Here is a 22,658-nt window from a genome sequence, read left to right on the forward strand (position 1 = left end):
TTATTTAGGCCCCTATTAACCGTTTCTTCATGAAAATTTCAATTCCGGCCCCCAAAAAAATTCTTTGCCCCGGGGAAATCTCCCCTTTTCACACCCTCTCGACAGATCGGATCGGGACAGATCTAGAGCATGTACTTTTCCTAGAAAGAGCTTGGAGACCTTTCTGTGCCATAATTAGTTCTGCTGACCTAACTGTATTCAAACTGGAGCAGGCAGGAATTGAGACCAACATCTGATGTCCGTCATCGCATTGAAGAAGGCCAACCTCTTAATAGATTATGCAGCCAATACGAGGCATATGCCTCCTAGCAATGTGTAACAATACACCCATCTTTTATTTCCCCATCTTGGAGAACTGTGACGATATCACCCTACTAACCAACAACAATGGGACGTTCAGAACTGGAAAGTGTCTGATCAGAAACTCTTCTCGGTTCACAGTTGAATACTTTTCAGTCTAAATTTCACTGTAGAGGTTTCTTGTTTTTTCAGAGATCCCAGAGGGTTCGACTAGAAGAAGTTTGATCAAGTTATCAAAAGCAACTCCCCGGCATTTGAAATGGGAACATTGGATCGACAGACCTACTGGAGCCAAAGACTGGTGCTCTGGAAAAGACATTCGAAACCGCTTTCGAAGTCTCGTGCCTTGTAAAATACAGCAAAAAGACATTGCCACCGAGATAGAGTAAAGCTCACCCTTTCTTAAAAAGTCGAAGGGCTCGTTGACGGAATTTTCTGGTGAAACCTTGGAGCTGCTACGTCCACATCCACTTCGCTATCAGCGAGGAGACTCTGAGTTAGAACCTTGCTTGGAGGGTATAGAGCCCCAGCCGTATGAAATTATCAAATCGGTAGTTATCGAGGATAACATCAGGTGGGCTATAAACAGCTTGTTCGCATATCAATCTCTGAGTGCAGACGGTATAAGGCCAGTCATGCTCCAAAAACCGCAAAAAAGGGTTATGCTGTGGCTTGTAGAGATTTACCGGAGCTGTATTTCGTCCGGATAGGTATCGTACTCCTAAAGATGTACGCGCGTGGTTTTCATACAGAAAGCGGGCAAGCGCGGCCATGAATTCACGAAGGACCCTACCGCGGCGTTCTGGATCTCTATTTAACGGCAATCAGAAGGAGGACATCCTTCTCCAAATCTCAACACGCCTACCTGAAAGGCACATAGAAACCGCTTTTCACGAGGTAATTACCACGGTTGAGGGGTTACTACACTACAAGCAATATACTCTTAGCTTCCTTTCCGGATATAGAGGAAGTTTTCAACAACCACGTTAGTAAAAAAGCCATGAAAAAAGGTCAACCAGAATAGGATTGAAATGATGTCTTACATATTGGATAGTATCCTTGCTGAGAACCCGGGTTATGTAGATAAGTTTGATAGAGGTAGCCACTTAACCAGAGCTGTGAGCAAAAGGACACCCCAGGGTTTCTTCATTTCTCCGGCGCTCTGGGATGCTGGGATGAAATTCTACAGATACTTCACAGGAATGGGATGACGGTGGGGACGTATGCCGGTGAGCTGGTGATATTGGTGTCAGTGACGTTCCTTTTCGTTAAGAGTGAAAGAAGAAATTGCGAAAGGTGTGCCTGTGGACTGCAAGATGCGGACTTGGCGTAAATCCAACCAAAACTGTGTTAATGGTATTTTCCAGCAAAACAACGTTCTTCTAGTGTAAAGTATCCTGATATGATCCTGCATTATAAGTTGATTTGGAAACTCAACAAACAACTGAGACTTTATAAGATACGTATAGCCTCCTACGCCTGCAAGAGGACCTCTGTAAGTAAATGGGGTCTCCGGCTGAGGATGGTTCCCTGGATGTACACAGCCGTGGTTCATCCCATCCTAACGTACGGTTCTATTGGGTGCTGGCGCGTGAAGTACTACAGAATCTAACTTAATGGGATTCAGCGAATGGCGTGACCAGATGCTACTTGGGTTCTGCAGTCATTCCTGGCAAACGCCTTCAATGTACTCCTACACCTCCGTATTAAATACGTTGTAGCATACAGTGCTGTCAGACTACGTGAACCCGAATGCTAGGCAGTGAAAACGTACGGCCATAGTAGCATAGTAGACGAAGAACCCGCCACTTTCAAGCCGAGCTTCAAGAGGAATTTTGTTGTGGGCTTTCCAGCCAGGGCAGAGTTGCACGTGTTGCGAGAGTAAAAGCATTCTTCATCTACGGATTAAAAATGGTCTGTTGAAGTCGTTGCGAGGGTTTTTTTGAATACATACAGTATAGCCAGGATTTGACAGTGTAGCCCAGGTGGAAGTACTGGCGTTGTTGGAAGACAGTCGATGGCTGGGGAATAATCCAAGAATCAAGTGGCCGTTAAGGATTTGTACTCAGCGGCGACATTCTTCACCCTGGTGGGATAGGGTAAGGACACACTAAACAGTCTTGACGGCACTCTCAAAGTGACACTTCTATGTATTCTCGGTCATAGGAACAGAGGTGTTATCCGATAAAAAAGGTAGTCTGTGGAATACCAGGAAGGAGTCAGTCGCTTCTCAAATTTTCTGCAATCCATTATTAAGTAGATGGTAGAGCTCAAACGAAAATAGTTATTAAAAACTATTGAAATTTTCGCAAAATGCGAAACTGGATTTTGCCGTGAACTCGGATCTCCTCATCATGGCTTCAGTGTGCAAACAAATCGTCCCAGCGTGGAAAAGTTTCAGGATGAGTACACTCTTTTGGATCTCAAGCCATGAACTAAACAAAGATCAGGGTGAAGTGAAGAAAACCCAGTCGATGTAGGGCTCTATATCGAACCAAACCCAGAACTGTCAATTCGTCGTTGATCAGCTTAATGGGCATCCACAGAGAATCAAACAGTCTTATTTTGTGTTTGGAGTTGGGTCTATATCCTTATAAGATTATGCCAATGCAGAACCTTCTCATTAGTGGCCCATTGTCCAAGCACAGAACTTGCCATAACTTAGGATCTCAGCTGATCAGCAATGAACATCTAATCAAATCGACCATAAAGCGATTAGCAGTAGATATAAATGTTTTTTGGATGTGCGAAACAAGAGAGGTGCTGACATCGGCTTACCTTGGCTTAAGTATTGAGTCTAAATCTACTCGCAGTCGTAAGCCTTGAGAATCTCAGACTTTACTAGGCAGTAGAAAAAGGGAATGGCCATTAAGATTCCAAAAACTGGTAACCGACAATTGGAGGGATGCTTATGTGCTTCCTGCTCTAGCAAAGTTAATAAGTAAAATCATCCTGGAACGCATCAAAGAACATGTTGAAAGCTTTGTCGATAGGGAGCAGGCTGGTTTCCATTCAGGATCCTCCAGCACTGATCATGTCCAGACCCTGTGATTCATTGCCGAGCATTGTGCGAAACTCAGATCTGCGCTTCACCAGCTATTCATCGATTCGGAGAAGACTTTTGACAGCGTGGACGGGGAGTTTGTTTGGAGCGCTCTGCGTATGAGGGGCATTCCGGAGAAACATATAGTTTTCATCACAGCGACATCACCTGCAGTATCGAGGAGTTTGTAGTTGTAGTGCTTCTTTTCATCGGTGACGTTTTGCATTGTGCCTTGTCCGAAGAACGTGGACGGCTTCAATGAACCATGGCCTCAAATACCCCGACTACTTCGATAATATCATTGAATCATAGAATTTGGCCAAATGGCTCTGGATTTTAGGGAGGCAAGCAAGTTGGTTGACAGATAAACATCAGCAAAATCAAGGTCCTCAGTCTGACGGATCATCGCATTCTTCGGACTTTTGTATTAACGGGTAGAACATTGATGACATCGAGCACTTTGTCCCCCACACGAGGTGAAAAGATTACAAAATTCGATACATATAGCAACTTTTTTGTCTCAATCAAATGTGTTCAATCAAAACCAATATTTCATCAAATAAAGTAAAGTATATGCTATTTTGATTGAAAATTGCCTGGAACCAGTGCATTCTAAAATCATGGATCATACATGGAGCACGTCAAAGTAGCAGAAAACTCAACAACAACAACCTAAGCTGAATAGCTCCACTGTGGCAAACTCGAAGTCGACTACGACGGCAACATCAGCGCCAAATAAATAGAGAAGGGGCAAACCACGGTCAGAGGCCATTCTCATCAAGCCAAACGAAGGTAAATCTTTCGCGAAAGTTCTTCGAGAAGCCCGCAACAACGCTAAACTAGAAGACGTTGGGGTAGACATTAATTCTATCCGGCGGACTCGAACCGACGCTATATTTGTCAGGTTTGGGCCGAAGACCGATAACAAGAATACGTTCTGTGAGACAGTCCAGAGCATTCTAGGCTCGAAAACAGTGGTTTCCAGCAGAGAACTCAGGTGCACCCTTGAAATAAGGGACCTGGATTGTCTCACTGATACGGAAGAGGTGGAGGAAGCGATAAAAAGGGATTACCCAGATGTGCCAGCGGGAGTTACATCTGTCAACTCCAGAGGTAAAAAATTGGCCATTGTCACCGCCCCTGAGAAGTAGTGAGCTTGCGAGAAAATGAAGTTTGGGAGGACTATTTGCCGAACAAGGGCAGTTCCAACCCGCTGTTTGTAACTAAGCATCACCTGATGGGGCAGATGTTACAAGAAAGAAGAGCTGACTTGTTGCTCCTCAGAGAGCTATATCGAGGTAGAAGCTCTCTATCCTGCTATGCCGATATGTCTGGCACTGCTGCCGAGACCACTTCGTTTGCGTTCGTTGTGCGGAAGTGACGTTTTTCAGCATTAACCTCACACCAAATGAATCTATGCAAGTTTTTCGATTAGAAACACGGAAGGGAGAATTCTAGTCGGAGGAGATTTTGCCGGCAGAGTTCTCGAATGAGGTACGCCTCAACCTGATTCTCAAGGCACACAGATGCTGGAGATAGCCACCAGGACAGGACTTTCAACATTCCGATGCCCTGGTTAAAAGGGACTATCCCTGACGTTTGCTGCGGAATCCTTAGTGTCAGCAGTCCAACGATGGAAGTTCCTGGAAGCGGCCAATGATCATCAGTGACAAACGGTCCTACCCCAATGTTCTGCCATCTGGCAAACACCTTCAGAGTGCACATCGGGAAAATCGACGTGGCAAAATTTGTCGAAGCTCTCTCAAGAGGGGTAAATCAGCAACAAGGCCGACGCGCAGATAGAACAACTGCAACTGAATCGCTAGTTCATTCAACAATGAGCCTCATCACCGCAACTAGTAATGCATCGACTCCCAAAAGGAAATTACTCATGTACTGGTGGACGACTGAAATTGCAGGCCTACGAAGGAACTGCCTCAAACTTCCGCGGCAGAAGGCACGCTGCTAGCAAGAGTTAGTCAACGACGTCGCTAGAGAGCCATGGGGCCTCGGGTATAAGCTGGTTACCAAAATAATCGGTGCCCATCCGTAACTCTGTTCTATGGAAGCAGCGAAGATGGAAGAAATTGTGCAAGCACTTTCTCCTGTCCACTCCATTCGAACTGATGCTGTCGATAAAGGAGTGAGTAAAGCACTAGGGCCGGATGGTATCCAGCGAAGTGTTGAGACTCGTATGTAAATACAACCTGGACTTGGTACTCGACGCACTCAACGCATGTTTGACAGCCGGTGTTATTCTCTCCCGCTGAAAAGTTGTGAGACTTATGCTAATAAACATGGGGATCAGCGTATCGTCCGTTCAGTATGATGGACACAGCGGGGAAGCTGCTTTAGAAGCAAAGACTAACTGACACAATACATGCTGCGAGAGACTACTCACACACACAATATGATTTTCGAGCTTCGCTATCCAGCGCAGCAAGACGAAATGTTTTAAAGAGCTCTGCTTAGAAGCGGACGTAAACCCGTGAGGGAGTGCCTACAGAATCGTGATGGGATGATGCAGAGACGGTTCATCTCTGCAGATCACGTGCCCTACCTTCTTGCTGAAAATCATCCAGGGGTTATTCCCCCAGCAAGAGGAGAGCACCGACACATTCCAACCACCTCTGAATTTGACAGCAATTCCGCCAGTCACCAGAGACGAGCTGCTGGATATCTGCGGTAGAATCATCATCATCATCATCAACGGCGCAACAACCGGTATCCAGTCTAGGCCTGCCTTAATAAGGAACTCCAGACATCCCGGTTTTTGCGCCGAGGTCCACCAATTCGAGATCCTTAAAAGCTCTCTGGCATACTGACCTATCCCATCTTAGGCAGAGTCTGCCTCGTCTTCTTTTTCTACCATACATATTGCCCTTATAGACTTTCCGGGTGGGATCATCCTCATCCATACGGATTAAGTGACTCGCCCACCGTAACCTATTGAGCCGGATTTTATCCACAACCTGACGGTCATGGTATCGCTCATAGATTTCGTCGTTATGCAGGCTACGGAATTGTCCATCCTCATGTAGGTGGCCAATAATTCTTCGGAGGATTCTTCTCTCGAACGCGGCCAAGAGTTCGACCCTAGATAGGAGAAATTATCAACGATCTCAAAGTTGCATTCTCCTATCTTTATTCTTCCCGTTTGACCAGTGGGGTTTGATGTTGTTGGTTGCTGGCTGGCTGCGGTAGAATAGGAGACAATAAAGCGCCGGGCCTGGACGGAGTACTGAATGAGGCTCTTAAGCTTGCTGTGAAATCCAGGCCGGACATGTCCGCTGAGTTGTTCGAAGCGTGCATGTCCGAGGGGATATTTCCAGCGGCATGGAGGCGGCAGAAGTTGGTACTTCTGCCTAAACTTGGTAAACCTCCAAGTGAACCATCCTCATACAGACCCATATGTCTTTTAGACACTGTTGGGAAAATATTAGAGCGGGTAATCTATAACAGATTACTCCCAGTTGTTGAGAGCCAGGGCGGCCTTTCAGATTGGCAGTATGGGTTCCATAAAGCCAGATCAACAATTGATGCCATCAAATTGGTTACTGACCAGCAAATATTGTGTGGTAGTAACTCTAGATGTCAAAAATGCATTCAATTCGGCCAATTGGAATCTAATACGCAAATCTCTAGCGAAGGTTGATATTCCCGCCTATCTCGCTGCTATCGTCGATAGTTATTTAACTGAAAGGAGGCTCTGGTATGACACCGATGACGGACCCCAGGAGAACGTTCTTTCTGCGGGTGTCACGCCGAGCTCCGTATTGGGCCCACTACTGTGGAACATAATGTATAACGATGTACTTAATCTTCCCTCTTCTTCTTCTTCTTCTTAAATGGATTGGGAAAGGGAAGACACAAAGATTCGGAAAGCCCGCTGACAAGCTAAGAGACGCGAAAGGAACATTGCCAAAGATTCGACTGTTAACACAACAGGATAGTTGGCACCAATGAGCTCGGAAAAGCGTTTCTCCATCTACAAGGTAAGCCCCAAAGGATATCGAACGGAAGATCGTACCGATCTCAGAGGAATGTGGGACAAAAGCAAACCTCGGGGTTGAGTGTAGCTCATTCGCAACATTGCACGAAGCTCAACATTGGAGGTGGTTGTGGTGATAACGAAGTCGACAAGCTAGAGTCGCATCCCCCGGTGAGGGACTTGTAAGGACGGATCTTTGTAAGAAACCTATTATCTGGTTGCACCAGAAAACAAGCCATCTCGTTTGGAAGGGGGTACGGCCTAATGATTCAGGCACTCCAACGGTAACATGCAATAGAGACAGACTCCATGCCCTCTAATCCATTGGCCGACCTCGTATCTGATAGCTATTTCGATTTCAAGGAACAGTTTTTTGTAACCGATGGATGGAGCTATGGATTAGGTGAATAATTCCCGCTGGATGTTAACAAACGAACTGGGTTTTCTTGAATGGGGATTTATTTTAGGTTGGAAAAAATGGAATTCCTTTTAATTTTGAACCATAAACTTGAGAAGTCTTGGTTTACATTTTGTTTTTTGTGGTTTCTGAACAAATTATTAAACAAGTTTTCCGTCTGTTTCCAATTACTGGAGATTGAATCTTTTGAATCTTAAGATGTAGAGCCCAAAAATCAATGCAAATTCTACAAAAAAACGTAGTTCCCAATTTCAGTTCATTATATGATCTTTATATAGTCATTTAATGTCAAGTCTGCCGATGGCTGTTGTTGATTACTGCAAGCGTTCTACACTCATTATGGATACAGATAAACGGTTCTGGGTTCCGTCGTCCAACACCTGCATTTATCACAAAAGATTTTGAATATTAGATTTCGGATATAGTTTTCTCCTGGCAAAATAATATCATGTGGAGACTTTGTTGGCCAGATTCCATACATTCAATAAGGCAAGAGAAGAAAGATTAACTACCTGTGTGAAGTGTTTGACGCTACTTGCCGGTGAGCACCAACACGACGTTCCCCCTGCGTGTGGAATGTCGCGAGGGTGAACATCGGAAAGTTCGTCGAAGCTCTTGGAGCAGGTAGGGCCGCACTGGGGGGCACTCCGGGGGGTGGTAGTGTCGCAGCTGACATCGTCGTAAATTCAGTGATGAATCTAATAACGACGGTGTGTGAGGCTTCCACGCCCCGGAGAGGCCCCAGGCGCGACAAGCCTTCTATGTACTGGTGGACGGCAGAAATTGCCGATTTACGGAAGGAGTGTCATAAGCTCCGCCGTTTGGCACAACGTTTGCACGCCAACGAGGAGGCGTGTGCCATAAAGGCACAATATAGATCAGCAAAAAGGAGACTCCACAGCGCTATAAATAAAAGCAAAGCTCGCGGCTGGCAAAATCTTGTTAATGAGGTGAATGAGGACCCGTGGGGACTTGGCTATAAGCTTGTCACTCGGAAAATCGGGGATCTGCGGAAGCCCTGCATACTGAGCACCGACCAGATGGACCGCATTGTGCGGGCATTGTTCCCCAGACACCCTGTACGGGTTGATGTAAATAGCGCGGAAAGAGTCGTGGATTGACCCCTTTTCACAACGAGAGAGCTCGAAGAAGCGGTTCTCACTATGAAAAACAGGAAGGCCCCGGGTCTTGATGGCATCTCGGCGGAAGTTTACAAACTGGTGTTCCACCAACGGCCAGAATTGTTGCTTTAAGTATTCAACGCGTGCTTGAAGGAGGGCATTTTTCCTTGTCGCTGGAAGGTGGCCAGACTCGCGTTGATCAGTAAGGGTAAAGAAGACCTGGAGCTCCCGTCTGCATACCGACCGCTGTGTATGCTTGACACGGCCGGAAAAGTGCTCGAGAAGCTCATCAGGGGTAGGCTCGCTGAAGCGATCCGTGCTGCCGGGGACTTATCCGCAAGGCAGTTCGGGTTTAGAACAGGGAAATCTACAGTGGATGCTGTTATGGAGGTCGTAGATGCGTTTAATCGAGCCGGGGCACACAGCCGCCGATCTCGACGGATAGTGCTTCTCATAACGATTGATGTCAGAAATGCCTTCAATTCCGTAAGATGGACAGATATGCTAGGCACACTAGAGAACTCCTTTCACGTGCCAAGCTATCTCTTGCGGATATTGTGAGATTATCTGAAAGACCGCTCCCTGCTCTATGAAACGCTAGATGGCCAGAGGAGGATGGAAATCACGTCGGGCGAAGCACAGGGCCGGACCTCTGGGACGCTTCCTACGATAGTCTGCTGAGACTCGATACGCCCGAAGAGTCGCGTCTGGTTGGTTATGCAGACGACGTTGCGGCACTTGTTGCCGGACGCACTGTTGAACAGACGCAAAGCAGACTTGGCGTATTAATGCGACGGGTAAGCGGATGGATGACTGCTCACGGTTTCAACCTTGCGCTGGAAAAAACCGAAGTAGTCATCCTGACCAGAAGGAGAATCCCGACCTTGCGTCCCATATCGATCGGCGAGTTGACTATAGAGTCAAAACCAGCGATTAAATACCTTGGTTTAATGCTCGACTCGAAGATGAGCTTCTTCGAGCAAACCAAAGCAGCAGCGGACAGGGCTGCAGCTGGAGTCGCGGCCTTGAGTCGGCTAATGGCGAATGTTGAGGGCCCTATATCAACTAGGAGACTTTTCCTCATGGGAGCAACGCTGTCCGTTCTTCTCTATGGTGCGGAGGTATGGGCTGATGCCCTTGACAAGGAGGTGCATCGTAAACGCCTCGCTCAGGTGCAGAGGCGGGGAGCTTTGCGAGTCGCGTCTGCTTATCGCACCGTCTCTGAACCGGCTGTGATGATGATTGCGGGAGTGATCCCCGTTGCCCTCCTTGCCAAGGAGCGCAAAGCTATCTATCACCCTAAGGGCGAAAACTTAAGAGAAGTGGTTGCCCGAAAAGAACGTCAACGCACCCTTAGCGAGTGGCAACTTTCTTGGCAAAATGAGCCAAGGGGCAAGTGGACTGCGCGGTTCATCGACAAATTAGACCCGTGGTTGAACAGAACGCACGGTGAGATTGATTACTTCCTTACCTAACTTCTAAGTGGGCATGGAGGTTTTCAGTCTTACCTGCACAGGATTGGGAAGGCGCGATCTCCTGATTGTGTGTTCTGCAATGGAGTGGCGGATGACGCAGAACACACCTTTTTCTCATGCGAGAGGTGGGACGGCCTCCGCCAGCAGCTTTATGCGGACGCAGGGGAGCTCTCTCCAGACAACATTGTCAGACAGATGCTGAAGAGCGCTGGCAGCTGGAATCGTATTGCGCATTATGTGCGGGCTCTTCTTATTACGAAGAAGATTGAACTCGACCGGCGGAGGGATCGGACGGTAAGGGGTTCCCTGAACTAACAACAACTCCTTTTCTCCCCTCTCCTCCCGTTGGTGAAAGGAATTCCCTGACTTGAAGGCTCCCAAAGCCGGGAGAGCGGGAGGGCTAGCCCGAAGTAATGTGTCAAACGGTTCCAAGCTAGTTCTCTGATGACAGGGAGGTGTTTAGTTGGTAGTCCACCAGCGTGCTGTTGCGGGAGGCCAACACTTTGTGCGTAAACGCATTCACCTCCCCTACTCCCAAAAAAAAAAAACTACCTGTGAAGCAATGGGAAAAGATTGTGCGCCAATTCCAATTTCAGTGATGTTTGCCTCTGAAACAATGCAATCAATTTAAAAGTGTAATTTTCAAGCGTGGAACCCATTTAGTGCACACGCTCTGCATCACGTAAGCATGCAAAACGAAAGACTGCAGAGAGTAGCTTCTATCACGCGAAAAAGATGGGAACGGTCTTGATATGTAATTATTTTAATTTACCGCGTCTTCATGATATAAATCAGATAGTTTCCAATATGGTCACATCCTACAAATTATCTTAAATGCGTCAGAATCTATGGACATTCTTGCTGGGGATACGCGCTTTTCCTCACGTACGCCACCGATTCAGGACTATTATGCACGCAATAGCCTAGTCGGGTCAAGAACTTCATTGCAGAAAAAAGGGAAAATGGAAAAGTATCTTTATACACAAGATGAACTAACAAGGCATCGCCGATGCTATTTTCAGTAACTCGTCCAACGTGAATCTGCCAATGTACGGCAGCCAACCAAGAGGAAATGTTCGAGAAGCAAAAAAGAAAACTCCTCCAGCAAAAGATACTTGAACTGATAAAGATGACCGGAGTAAGGGAACAATGGGCTTGAAATTTTTCACAATGCCGAACAAGTGCAAGCTGTTGTTGGGTAGTTGAAGTTTAGATGGAACAATAAAAAGATACTAACATGAAAATTGAATGAAATAAATTTCATCTTTTCAATCGGGCGAACATCATAAAGTTAACACTTGAACAGAAGTCATCAACGAATCTAGACTTATTTTGACCCTAACAATCTACACAGCGTCTTAGCCGGGGCCATAAAAACCAACGATTCAGGCGTTAAATGCAAATTTATTCAGACTAAATGACCGGTGCGTCTCCTGGTTGGATGTACCACAATAACAGTGTAGCAATTTGGTAATAACCTTGACCAATCAAACACGATATAATGTAGTTTTTTATATTCAAATCTGCTGCCTCAATGAATACTCACTTGTACTTATCTTTGTTTTGTTTCTTAAAAGATTGATTACTGTGCGCTTGGCTGCATATAGAGAAGATACTATGCTGGTTATAAATAACTGGAAGCGATAAAAATGAAATAAAGCTGGGACTGAGTTGGAAGACACCGATCGAATCAAGCGAAGTATCTATAGTGATTATCTAATTTCTTAACGGTAACGTACTGGACTGGACGAAGAATGTTAAGGTGTTAGTGCGGAAGCTTTTGTTTATGTCTTACTTGATGGCGAGGGATTGCACGTATCTAATTGTTCTGCACAATGAACTGGGAGGTACGTTGCTTAGTGAAACCATATAAAGAGAACTCACTCTGAACGACCGTTAATATCCCGAAAAAGGCACCTGCCTCAAGTGCAAGAACCACCTATTCGCGTACTTCCTACCGCGGTATTCCTCCAAGAATGTTTAATTGGTTATTATTTAAAAATTCAGGAAGAAAACAAAACTTGCATAAGAAATGCCGTGAATGGACTACGCAGCTTTCCCTCCGAACCTGCTCTTGGTTTACTTTTTCACCGCTATCTAGTGTCTCACTCGTCCCAGGCGGCGCTACCCTAGCTGGCAGCCTTGGATTCCACCTCAACGGGTATTTGATAACCCAGGATTTCGGAAAGACTATGCAAGTGAGCCCTACTCAGGAAATTCGCAGCAACTGCGGCCTTGAAAATGAAATAGGGGCCCGAAAGTGTTTTTCTTCTAATCAAATCTTAGTCCAAATTGCACCCCCTTTGTGAACAGGCGGTCAAAGGGTAGTATAGATCCCAGGGCGAAACGTGGATTGGTACCCACGATGGAGCATAAGACCTGGGAAACGCCTGCTGAACCAACACCAACAGCTCTACTACCAAACCCTATCTCCACCTCCACGTGGGGATCGCTGGGAGTTCTTTCTTTATGAAAAACTGCAGACGGAGAAGGATGAAGGCGAGTCTCCCGCGCCTAAAAACGAGACAAAATGTACCAACTGGTCCTCCAGGTTGAGGGTTGGGTAGGGCTAACAACCAAAAAATGAAACCTGATGTTATTGGCTTTGAAAATATAAGCGAAAGGCTATGCACTCTGCGTTTGCGAGGCAAGTTTAGAAATATAAGCCTCATAAACTTTTACGCCCCTACAGAGAAGACTGCAGAGTCGGAGAAGGATACCTTCTACGAGGCAGTTGAGCGGATCCTCGAAGCCTGTCCCAAGTATGATATCAAAATCATACTTGGAGATTTCAACAGTCAAGTAGGGACGGAGCCCGTATTCAGACGATACGTTGGCTCCCATAGCTTACATAGGGATACCAATGATAACGGATTGCGCATTATCCAGTTAGCAGTATCACACGAAATGGCTGTTGGAAGTACCTGGTTTGCGCGGAAAGCGGTTCACAAACATACGTGGGCCTCTTCAGACGGGACCACTTTCAACCAAATTGACCACGTGTTGATTGAACTCCGCCACCTATAGAGGGACCATGGATTACATGGTGCTCCGAGTTCGAATTACGACCCCACCTACAATCCCCTCTGACAATCAAGTTAGAGTGAATACTGAAGCCATCCACAACACAGCCCTCCGCGACACCTATAAGAGGGAAATGGATGCCGCAATAACCGCAGTCAACAGAGGTTGTGTAGATGAAGCATCACTAAATGATCTTCACAATCACCGGAAGAACGTTATCATAAATACGGCCAAAAAGATACTTGCCGCAAGAAAAGTCGGAACGGCTGGTTTGATGATGAATGTAAGCTAGCAACGGAACGGAAGAATGCTGCATACCGAGTAGTGTTGCATTCTCAAAGAACGCGGGCACGCACAGAGACTTATCACGAACTCTGTCGAGCTGAGTAGCGACTTCACAGACGGAAAAACGAAGCCTGGGAGAACCAACAGGTCTGTGAACTCGGAAAGTATAGGGGTAACCGCACCAGGCATGGAAGTTTCACCAACAAGTCAGCAGGATGAAGCCTTATACACCACGATGCTCATCCTGCCGAGACAAAGAGGGAATCTGATTTCCGACAGAATGGGCATATTGGAACGATGGGATGAACACTTTGATGAGGTACTGAACAACCAGAACATCGGCGAGTTGGAGGTCCCGCCAACTGAAGACGAATGCGAGGGTCGGGTACGTCTTTAAAAATGGTAGAAAGACGGTTGAGTAGGTGGCAAGTTTATCTGAGACCTGAGCGAGGTTGTGGGATCTACAAGAGACCTATTCTGCAGATCTACCAGCAACCCATAGTGGCCTAGGAAATCTGTGCCTAATATGGGACTGTTGATGTCCGCTACAACAAAACGCCATGAAAACGTTCGTCGAATTCCCAGACTTACGTCCTCTTGCCTGTAGCCGTAAGTGTAGCGAAAAAGGGGTCTTCGTTGAACAAATATTTACCGATACACAGTCTGCAAGAAAGTGCATGAACACATGTTTACACATCAGTAAGTATGTGTTTATTTGCCAGCTAGGGTCGCGCCTGATTTGGCTACTACTACTTCTAAGAGAGTCACAGTTATTTCGTCTGGCTGTCCGCCTGTATGTCTTTATAAGTCTGTTCACATAGCTACCACTTGTACCTATTGACAGGGTTCCGTCCCCAGGTACTCGAGGAGGGCCGACCCGACCCGAGTCTGCTAGGGACTCATCTTAAGTGGCTTCGGCCACGAAGCCTCACCGGACGTTATCTGGTACCATGGGAACCGGGGCGGCCCTCTGAGAGCATATGCTCCAGGAGAATTCCTGGAGGATGTATTCTCGGCCCGGTTATTTGCGGTTGGCCCCCTAGTGGCAGTTTCATGGTGGTTGTGGTTATGCCTACATCGCGGGCAGAGCTCCTCGGAGCTCAAGCGTGGAGTTGCGCTGTACAACTCGGGTGCCGCACCCCTTAGTTGCGGCGGAAATGTTAGATAGGCCTCGCATCCACTGGTATGAATGCTGAGCCTGCACTCAGTATAAACCAGGACCGTTGTGCTTGCATTACGGGGCTCTGATTGTGGTCCCAAAATCAATGTGTGTCCGAAGAGGACCGTGGGATTATGCCTACACGGCAGGTACTCACGTTAAACCCCGAGGACTTTCATGTACCTATTGGCACGATTGTTCCCCATACAAGCTATATTATACTAATAAAGTTTTTCAATTAAGTGTGGCCGGATGGGATCCGGGGTCTGCTCGTTTAAATCAACCTTGGCAATTTTCGCGGCCAAAGACTATCCTCTTGACACCACCTTGTCGTGGTGGAGGTAGTTTACTACTACACTAAGGGTGTCCACAAACACATGAAGATGGAAACAAAGGATTATAACTCTCCAAGTGGTAAGAAGTCACAGACTTCGAATGGCCGAGACACGGATTTTGGAGGCTTCACCAAATTCACGGAAGAAATTTGTGGAACACAAGCTCTTTACTTCTGGGGAAAACCTGCAACCAGTGTCTACAGCGTGGCCAGCCAGATCCTTTCTTGCCGTTCAGCAACTCTCTTAATGAAAGGAATTGGAAACCTGACTACGGCCGGCCAGTCGGTGATACTGTTGCCTAACTCTTCCAAAAAACGAGAAGGGAAGGCTCGGCAGAAGGAAAAAGGTGAGGACAAGCTGGTAACCCCCGTCAGATCCACATTGAACGCAGCAGACTTTTCAGTTACCGGCGGTTTTCATATTAGAGTATAGTTAGTCAAATTAACCTGCAGCTTGCCAAAGCATCTTCCTATCTACTGACAGCAAGGCTGGCAAAGTTGTCGGACGGTCCTAATATATTTCTGGCTCAAGAGCCATGGGTGCGTTTTAACAAAATCTGTGGTATTAGATTAGTAAAGGCGGCTAGGATCTTCTTCGATGAGAGATCTTCGAGACCGAGGGCCTGCGCTGAGACAATTCTGTTCCCAGGGCCTTGTTACGATCAACTTACAATATCAGGTTAAAGGCAAAAGAAGAAACGTCATAGTTGCCTCTGCTTACTTACCCTATTATTTTTTCTGCCCTCCGCGGACGCAAGAAGTAAGGGATCTGGTAGTGTATGAAGAATCCCTTGCCCTTGAACTCTTAATAGGTCGAGATGCGAATGATCAGCATATTTGTTGGGGTAGTAGTAAATGCAATCCTAAAGAAGCTGTTTGATTTTATTACTTCAGCTGGTCTGATGACAGCGAAGTGAAGTAATTAATTACCGTTACTTAGAATTCAATCTGACTATTGCAGCCGAACAGTCAAAGTACAAAGACGGAATCCTAGGAAAACGGATTGGAAAAAATTCGATGAACTTCTTGGCGACTAAGGACTCCTTTGACGATAGAAGATCAATTGGAAACTCTGAGTCGCACACTTTTAGAGTGCTTGAAAGAGGCTTGTCCTATTTCCCGAGGCCAAAGCGGTAAAGCGCTTCCATGGTGGAAACGAGAACTGCAAAGACTCAGGAAATCAACCAGACGACTTCTGGAACTCACAGCGTGAATATAAGAGAGTCGTAAAACTTTTGAAACGTGACTCCTTAGAGCATATTGTGAGGCACTCGAAGGCAAAAGGGAGACTTCCAGGCTGTCCAGAGTCCTTGATGAGGATGAGTCGGCCAGGTTGGACTCTTTTAGAAACCCGGACGATACTTTCATGAACTCCAGGGTTGAGTTTATACAGACTCTCTTGGAAGTATACCACCCGGGAGAACAGATCTCAGAAGTGGTAGAAGAGAAGCTGTTACAAGGCGAATCGGGACACTGCCAGAGAAGTGATTACCAATGAAAAGGCGAGAGCCGCTATATTTTCATTTGAACACTTCAAAGCACCTGGCATGGATGGCATATATCCAGCGATGCTAAAGGAGTATGTATTTTTGAGGATGCTTTGTTCTGGCCTTCGTCTTGGCAGAAAGTGAAGATAGTTTTCATATCTAAGGCTGCGAAAGAAGACTATTTAAATCCAAATCAGCTTAACATCATTTTCGCTGAAGTGTCTGGAGAGACTGGCTGAGCGTCACATTCGCGAGAAGTTGCTAATCTCGCACCCACTAAATGAAAACCAACATGCTTACCAACGTGGAAAGTCCTGAAAGTGAATCTGCTCTTCATTCTTTGGTTTCAAAGATAAAGGACGCAGCTCTGGAAGACGAGTACGCGATGGGGGTGGTTGTGAATATTGAAGGGGCGTTTGACTGTACGACACTTCCAGAAGTTTTGTGATGCCGCCAGAGAGCATGGTGTTGATGAAACTTTAATTAAGTGAATGTATGCTATGCTAATGCAGAGATTGCTGTGTACTGAAGTGGGTGTTGATTGCTACCTAACAATAGAAGCGACGAAAGGCTGCCTTCAAGGAGGTGTGCTATCGCAACTTTTGTGGAGGATGTTGATTGACTCGCTACTATGCGAATTGGAAAATCTGCCAATACACGTTCAAGCTTATGAGGATGACGTGGCTGTGCTATTTTGAAACGAAGAGAAAAGTGGGACGAACCAGAAGAATGTGTCCGGATATACTGACGTCTTCTACACCGATGACTCAAAAACAGAACAGGGTTCTGGAGCAATAGTCTACCTCTTGAATAATGGGCTTTTTCCTTGGAACAATATGTAACGGTCTTTCAGATTGAAGAGTATGCGTTCCTAAGGTCGGTAATTTGAATGATTGACGAGCGGTTGAAAGGCAGGCGCATCGCTGCATTGAGGACGTTGAGCAGTCCTTTGATCACTTCAAAAATCGGAATATAGAAATTGATTGAACTCTGGTTCTAGATTCAATACGATGGAACTACTCCGGGTACTCGGTCATTGTGGTATAGAAGAAAATTAAATTTCGGCTGCTTTAGCTAAAAAGGATTTAATTTCCCCCTTGTCCGCACCGAAACCAGCAATTAGGGTGTCAGTAGCATTGGCTAATGTTGCTGTCAAAAATTAGGAACAAGCTTCCCGTAATGATAGGTGGCTGAACCTTAATGCTGCTAGACCCACCAAACTTTTCCTGTCAAAACCAAACAAACATACAACAAAGTTTATCCTGTTGAAAAGCAGGAAGACTTGCAGAAGTATTGTGGCCATTTTGACTGGCCGTAATTCATTAGCTGGACATATGTTCAAAATAGAAATCCTCCAAAATGATACGTGTCCTTCCTATAGTGACCTTAGGCTAACCCATGTCTGTACTGACTGTAACATTTTGATAGTCCGTACCATAAAGGTTAAGAAAAGGCGACAATTTCATTGCTGGCTATGTCATGCTTCCGCCATCCGCCTGAAAAACTCATAGCGCAGAACTGTAGAGGAAGAGTGCAAGCGTCTAGAAATCCTGAAGGAAGCTGAAATACATTTCAGCAAATCGTCTTCAATTGCGCCTAAGCGTAGTTGACATGCTGTGCCCCATTCAGGGGTGATTGGCAATCATAATAACACATTTGGTGTGACAACGGCTGTGTTGACTGGTTGGTTGTCAGCCTCTCTGTTCCGCCGCTTTTAGTTTGAGCTTCCCTTTGTCATTGATGCTTGCGCTCGTCTTTGTGCTGTTCCGCCTCTGCAGGCTCGCCACTTCCACAGCACTAAGTGTGGTGATAATGAAACTGAAGAACAATCTCGTTGATAATCAAATGGATAAAAGAAAAAAAGTAGAAAACTTATACTTCACAAAGGAGCGTCTCTGCTTATAACTTCGAATCATGGACATACCAAATGGGCTATACTCACCGTTTCATCGGGATGCGTACTTTTGCTATTTTTGTCTCTAATCAAAAACAACACTAAAGGATACACAAGCCGTGGTGGAGCTCCCAGCACCATGGGAGGTTTGGGTGATTGAAGTGTTATTTGTTGTTCGCCATGCGGCTCCTGATCTCTGTAAATAGAAAAATAGCATAATCAAAAATAGTCCCATCAGATACATGTGCATAATTTGAAGTGATTACCTTCGATCAATGGCTATCTGATGATAGTATTGGCTGGCTAGGATTGCATTATCCGCTTCATATGCCTGATTCCTAATTTCCGACCATGGTTTCCACAGAAACATATGCAAATCGCGGATAGAAACTCCCCAAAATCCTTGTACTGAGTACTTCACTTGGCTGGCTATGTTGATTTTGATCTCTGCAAAAGAAAGTACCGGAAAGGATGACGATTACTATCACATTACTGATTTCCCTTTCATCGTAAAGAAAAGTGAAAATTCTAGTCAGCAAATATTGTGTGTAGAAATCATAAAAATACGACGAATGTCATGACCAAAATCATTAAATTTCATTTTCTACTTGGACCCCACGACCCACGAGTCCGGCAATTTTAGAAAAGGAACAACCCGTTCGATGTATCTTTCCAAGTAATTTCGTCAGCGATGTGAATTGCTGAAAGTCAATGCTATTTACCATGGGAAAGGGAAAAATCTACTGCTTTGTAAATAGAGAATATTAGGTCACTAACAACCTCCAATCTTTATGGCCAGCATCGCTGTCCGGCACTTGTGCAAAAGTACGTAGAGTTTCATGGCTTTGTTTTCTTTACTTAATTTTACAACTTTTCATTATAGTCTTTGTTGGTTTCTTAATAAATATGTCGGTACACATGTATGCCTTCCATTTACCTTGGCCACGAGCATATTTGTTGGTTTGTTTTGCAAATAATAACAGACGATTTGGAGTTGTTACTGCTCTTCTGGCGGTGGCAATCATTATTAAGAGTGAAAGTTTAATGATAGCCGCGGGGAACAAAAGATTTCGCTTGTAATCTCTGCATTCTGAGTTACATCGGCAAAGTATACTTGTAATTAATTTAATGTCGATATAATTCGATGGCGTTACTTTTTGATTAGTCCGGAATTATAGAGAAAAGCAACACTTCTTCTTGGTTTGGGCCCTGCTAATGACGCGGTCGTTAACGTGGAGGTATAATGACTTGATTTCTAGATAAAGCTATATCTTATGCTGGACATGACGCTCTCTTATCTATGAATTGAGCTCATGATGCACCGTAGGTAAATTTTGGTGGAAAATTAAGGAAAGGGGAAAGCCAGGTCTCTCAGGGAGTAGGTGAAGAAAAATCATCACGAAAAAAACCCACTTGCTAAGAGAAACGGAATCAAATCCAGCTGAATCCTGCTGAACTTAAGGGGGGTTTTCCTGTCAATTACTGAAAATGATAGTAATGTACTATTATTAACTTTATTTTAACAGGTATCAGTATGGAGGGTATTTCGGAGCCTAGGCACCATATAGTGGCCAGCTCCCTGATTATTTTCAGATTTTTCGGTTAAGTAATTTCTGAGAATGGGTTCGTTAAAAAAATGATCACTTTCAACACCCCGCACTCCCCACCTTTTCAACAAATGTCAAAACCAAGACCGGCTTCGAAAAGTACTAACCGAGACCTTTAATTTGATACCCCACATGACTATATTTGATGAAAAAAAAATTTACACCCCCCTTTTGCATGTATGAAGACCCCCCTTAAATTCGACGAAAAAGAATGTAACTCATTATATGCGTGAGGGTTCACAGTTCCCACTTTTCTACCAAATTTGGTGCTAATTGCTACAACCGTCTCCGAGAAAAATGTGTGTGACGGACAGACAGTGAACCGATTTTAATAAGGTTTTGTGTTTACACAAAACCTTAAAAAGGTTACTAAGGGGTGAGCCAGGCGAACTTTTTGATATAAATAGACACACTTTCAAGCGAATAGGCCTCCAATAGTCCTTTAGGGTTTTGTGTAAAGCAAAACCTTATTAAATCGATTTACTGTCTGTCTTTTTTTGTTTTTTTAAGGAGGTAAAAATCTTCAAAAGACTCACGCCTGAGCACACCAGAGTATGGGTTTTTTTTACTCGCTAAAATCACTCCTGACTTTCTCCGCCCCCTACTCCGTGGAACCACCCCTAAGATATTACATTACGGGGCGGAGTTAGCTTACTTAAACTAGGTATCGATGACCGCATGCAACATTTTCCGGTGATAGCATATCACCTAGAGTTTCCTCTAGGCTCCTCTTTTCTTCCACGAACTTAGGACATTAGAAGAATATGTACACTGGGTCCCCGTCGCAGTTTGGACAATTAGGCGCGGTGTCCAATTTTAACCTGTCCACTGGGTGTCACTAAGGGCACTTGAATAATGCTGCTGTAATAATCACCACCAAGCCGAACAGTTCGACATCAAGTAAAATTTGTTCCGATTTCACTTTAGACTGTGCTCTATTCTCTGCTCTGCTTACCTTTCACGTCCACGTCTAATCAATGTATTCTGGCCAGGATAGAAAATAGTTCCTCCTCGTTCGTGTTCCAGTTGCTCAGCGCCTGTTGGTCGTAAAATTACTATCCCCAAAATATCGTCTATATGTCGGCCAAATGTGGAGATGTGGCCGCCTTCGGTCAAAGCTTTAGGCAGAAGAGTCCGGTTATTCTCCATGCGGTCCCTCTGCCTTCAACCAACGGCACTTTTTCACCGCTCGCTCTCCACTCCTATGGCGAGTTCTAAAACGCGTGGAGAGTGCCGGCGGCGTCATCTACCCGCTCACATTCGCAACATTCGAAATGAATTTCGAATGCTGCCAATTCTGTTACGCCACATCATTCCGCCCCTAGATGAAACCTGGGGATTTCAGCGACCGAATCCGGAACTATGTTCCCCATCAGTCCACGAAGCGAACGCGACGTTACTTTGGGTCGCACACGGGTTTCAGCCTGGACAGGGAGATCGCCTTCCTGCATCCTCCGATCTCGAGCTGGAAGAAATGTTCTCCACGCTCGAGAACGCGGTACAGGCGTTCATATGGATGCCGCAGCGGCTTCCGGACAGCATCCGTCCTGACCAGGACGTACGTGCACGTGTTCAGCTCCTTGGGCGCACAGACAGGTGCGGACGAGTGAGGTGGGAGGTGTGGCTTTGATGCGTAGGAGATTGTCTCTCAGCAGCCGTACCAACCCCGACTCTGTGAGACCCGATCTCTTGTTGAAGACCGGATCACTTGGGAGTCTTGGGTTCTCCCCGTATACCAGCTCCGCGGGGCTGGCAGCAAATTCCTCTCGGCGGGTTGTACGTAGGCCGAGTAGAACGAGAGGCAAGACTTGAGTCCAGGACGGATCGTCGCGTACCATAATGGCGGCTTTCAGCGTCCGGTGTCAACGTTCTAGCATCCCATTGGATAGCGGGTGGTATGCCGTAGTCCGCTGGCGTTTGAAACCCAGGAATTTGCCTAACTCCGAGAAAAGGGTGGACTCAAATTGCATTCCCTGGTCATTGATGACCACAGCAGGGACGCCAAAGCAAGGTATCCACTCCCGGCAGAGGGCTTCGACACAAGATTGCGCCGTAATGTCTTTCAAAGGTATTGCTTCAGGCCACCGCGTAAGCCTGTCGATGATTGTGAGGCAATACTTGTAACCGTGCGAGTGTCGCAAAGGTCCTACTATGTCGAGATGTATAGTGTGGAACCGCTTGGTAGTGCGGGGGAATGAGCCCACTTCTTTTCTTATATGCCTAGTGACCTTACACAACTTGTATGCAATGCACTCTCTGGCCCGGGAGTTGACGTCCTTGTTCATGGAGGGCCAGAAGTATTTCTCGGTGACTAGCCGATTTGTTGTCCTGATGCCTAGATGCGCTAATTCGTGAACCGTGTGGGACACTTCCTTGCGAAAGGTGGCCGGAATGTATGGCCGAGGTCCCTTTTCCGAGTCTTCGCAGCAGAGAGATAGGTTCGAGCCGAAGATGGGCAACTCCCGAAATTTGTGTTTGGGGATTTGAGGCTCTGAAGTGCTGCGTCATCCTCCTGCGCCT

At 45.9% G+C, this 22,658-nt stretch overlaps 1 protein-coding gene across 2 annotated transcripts in view; it reads right to left on the bottom strand.

Moving 5' to 3' along the window:
* The window catches only part of LOC119658806 (cell growth regulator with RING finger domain protein 1-like), a 159,833-nt gene that overhangs the window by 14,163 nt on the left and 123,012 nt on the right, over positions 1-22,658 (bottom strand). For both annotated transcript variants that reach the window (XM_038066529.1, XM_038066528.1), the window contains 2 exons: positions 18,798-18,978; positions 18,580-18,727 (listed from right to left, as the gene is read on the bottom strand). In XM_038066529.1, coding sequence (XP_037922457.1) covers positions 18,580-18,727; positions 18,798-18,978 — 329 coding nt within the window. The remainder of the gene's footprint in view (positions 1-18,579; positions 18,728-18,797; positions 18,979-22,658) is intronic.

This window comes from Hermetia illucens, chromosome 6 (assembly GCF_905115235.1).
Source record: "Hermetia illucens chromosome 6, iHerIll2.2.curated.20191125, whole genome shotgun sequence".
In the NCBI taxonomy this organism is placed as follows: Eukaryota; Metazoa; Arthropoda; class Insecta; order Diptera; family Stratiomyidae; genus Hermetia; species Hermetia illucens.